At 40.5% G+C, this 3,383-nt stretch overlaps 1 protein-coding gene across 1 annotated transcript; it reads right to left on the reverse strand.

Annotated features, from left to right (window-relative positions):
- Positions 1-818: 818 nt before the first annotated feature.
- On the reverse strand, positions 819-2,092 carry LOC100684434 (aurora kinase A-like). Its single transcript, XM_038568135.1, is given in 2 exon segments — positions 819-991; positions 994-2,092. Coding segments are annotated over 2 exon segments (1,218 nt in total). The 5' UTR covers positions 2,075-2,092; the 3' UTR covers positions 819-854.
- Between the last annotated feature and the right edge of the window lie 1,291 nt (positions 2,093-3,383).

The raw sequence follows: 3,383 nt of genomic DNA on the forward strand, positions 1-3,383 counted from the left end.
AGTGTCCATAGCTCACTCTTACTCCATATTCCACCAAGACTGATAGAAGCTTGTTTTTATTATCACAGATACTAAACTGCCTCCATCTTTTCTAGGCTTTTATGATGCAGAAACAGAGAAATAAGTAAAAAAAAAAAAAGCAAAAGTGGAAGAACAAAGACAGGTGATTTGCTTCAGTTGGAGAATCTGGAGAGTGGGGAGATGTACAGATAGGACTCTGAAGATATTTTGCCGAGCACTGAAAATGAGAATTTCATACCATAATTACATGATAAATTTTCTACTGGACTCTGTACTTTGAGTTGTTCTTTGAATTAATCTATTCAAGTTATTTGAAAAAATATTTTTTCTAGTTAATATATTATGAGACCTGGTCAATAAGATTAATCCTTATCATTTTTTTTCTTTATAAAAATCTTATTTTAACATTTAAAAGAAAGAATCACATGTTCATCCTGACAGCTTTACCAGATTTGGCCACCCAATAAGTTACATACACGTAGGTACTTGGAAGGTTATTGCACGCCTCTTTCACTGATGGAGTCACCACGACGTGGCCACTCTCCCTGCAGCAGGACCCGGAGCGGGTCCTCCACAAGGAGGCCTGACTCGAAACAGGCTGTGGGGAGGTCCAGGTGAACCTCACCTCCAAATTGTGAAACTAGTGACACTGCCACGATCCTGTGGCTACTTTCACTCCAGAGCGTACTGTTGACTTGAGTAGACTCGAGGGGGGAGGCCGAGGCGCCCCCTGCACAGTAGGCCTCCGTCTGCAGCGCCCTCCGTCCCGGGCAGGCCAGGCCGTCAGCGGTATCAGCAGCCCTGCCTCTCAGATTTCTCCCCCTGCACAATCCTTAAGACTGTTTGCTAGTTGAGTCTTTGCTTTTTTGGCTACTTGATGGTTTTGATGAGCTAGCCATGATCCACGGGTGTTCAAGTACATCCTTGAGAGTTGGCCTTTGGCTGGGATTATGTTTCAACAGTCTTGAATGAGATCCCTGGCTCCCTCCGGCCCGAAGTCAGGGAATGTGAATTCAACCCATGATATTCTTTTGTAGGTCTCTTGGTATGTGCTTACCTCAAAAGGAGGCTTCCCAACTAGAAATTCATAGCAAAGAACCCCAAGGCTCCAGAGATCCACCTTCTCATCACGCATTCGGCCTTCAATCATCTCTGGGGGCAAGTAATCCAGGGTGCCACACAGGGTGGTTCTCCTGGAGGATGGAGCATGTACTGACCACCCAAAATCTGCAATCTTAAGCTCTCCAGCTGATTCAAGGAGTAGGTTCTCTGGCTTAATGTCTCTGTGAATGACTCTCTTTGAGTGACAGTAAGACAGGGCATCTGCCAACTCTGTGATATAAGTAGCAGTTCTCTGTTCATCAAACTTTGACAGTTTCTGAAGTTCTCTGTAGACAGCTCCAAAAGGTGCATATTCTAGAATTAGGTAAACTCTGGTGGCATCATGGAAATAACCATACAGCCTATGAATATTTGGATGCCTAAGGTGGGACTGTATTTCTACTTCTCTTCTCAGCTGATGGTCAACTCCTGCTTTCTCCAGTTGAGCTTTAAATAATACTTTAATAGCCAGGATAAACTTGCTTTGTTTTTCCCTTGCCAAGTAAACATTACCAAACTTTCCTTTACCCAGTGGGCGACCAATTTCAAAATCTTCCAAAGCCCATTGCCTTTTTTTTTTTGATTCTTCATTTTTCTGTTTTGTTGCCAGTTCCTTTTCAGAATTATTTCCAGGGGCTGATGACGAGGGTTGCTCACTCTTTTGGGTACTATTCAGTGACCTAGAGGCAGGACAAGGGACACCAGTTGCCTGCAATTGCTTCTGCTTCAGATTCTGAGCTGGTTTATGGCTGGAGACGAGCTTTTGGGTTTGTGGAGGAACTCGCTGGGAAGAATTTGAAGGACACAAGACCTGCTGGGCCTGGCCACTATTTGCAGATAACGGATTCTGTGAAGGAACTTGCTGAGTCACCAGAACACGTTTTGGACCATCACCAAGTGCAATTGTAGTCTTAACAGGCCCTGCAATGCAGTTTTCTTTAGATTTGTCCATAATGCCCTCCGGCTCCAGCCTCCGACCCAAGCCACTGAGTCCTCTGGAGTGCTCAATCCTTATCATTTTTAAAAGTTGCAAAGTAATATCCCACTCTATTTTTAAAAAGATTTTATTTATTTATTTGTTTATTTATTTATTTATTTATTTATTTATTTAATTTATGAGAGAGCATGCACTCAGGGGGAGGGAAAGGGACAAGCAGACTCTGCACTGAATACAGAGCCAGATATGGGGCTCAATCTCATGACCTGAGATCATGACCTGAGCCAAAATCAGTAGATGCTTAACTAACAGAGCCACCCAGGCACCCCTCCACATTGTGTATTTTAAGAGTTATTTAAACACCCTTCATCTGACATAATTTTAAGTTGTTTCCAATTTTCAAAAGTTAATAAGTTAGTATATAAAGCTGCATAGTTTCCCAACCGTTGTATTGAAGTTATTTCCTAGTACAGTTTATGGGTGAAAAGCAATGCACTCTTTTGGTCTTTTGGTAGCTGTTAGTCACTCTCCAAAAATGTTTGTATGTTCCTATTAACCATGAGAGAGAGGGTTGAGCTTCCCACACCCACACCAGTACTGATTGTCTTCAATTTTGTTTTTAATTTGCTTATTAAACTGAAAAACACAAAAGTGATAGATACTTTTAAATTCCATTGCTTGATAATGACACAGTACATCTTTTTTTTTAATTTATTTTTTATTGGTGTTCAATTTACTAACATACAGAATAACCCCCAGCGCCCGTCACCCATTCACTCCCACCCCCCGCCCTCCTCCCCTTCTACCACTCCTAGTTCGTTTCCCAGAGTTAGCAGTCTTTACGTTCTGTCTCCCTTTCGACACAGTACATCTGATCATAAATTTATTGACCAAAAATTATCATTGACATTAGGATGTGCTGAAGAAGCCAATAATTCTCATTGCAAACCCAGGAAGTGTCCTTATTGTTTGCTTAAATTCTTTAAATGAAAACCTGGTTAAAACAACATAGTAAAAAACTGCTAGAGAGCACAATAAAATCCAATAGAATGCTAACCCTTCCAGATAAATAGCTCTATTAAGAGAATGGCTTTTTATATACTAAATCAATTTTACCAGAATAATAAAAACCCCTTAAATGAATGTCTATGAAGGAAAAATAGTATAGTAATCAGTATCCAAGTAGATTCCCTTGAAGATCAAATAACTATCTATATTTTGAAAAGAACCCATTTTTTTTGTAGAGGCACAAAATTAATATTTCCAATATAGACTTTTAGCAAACAGCTCCATTTTATAGTTTTTCAAAGCCCACTTTTTTTAA

Source organism: Canis lupus, chromosome 21 (assembly GCF_011100685.1).
Source record: "Canis lupus familiaris isolate Mischka breed German Shepherd chromosome 21, alternate assembly UU_Cfam_GSD_1.0, whole genome shotgun sequence".
Classification (NCBI taxonomy): domain Eukaryota; kingdom Metazoa; phylum Chordata; class Mammalia; order Carnivora; family Canidae; genus Canis; species Canis lupus.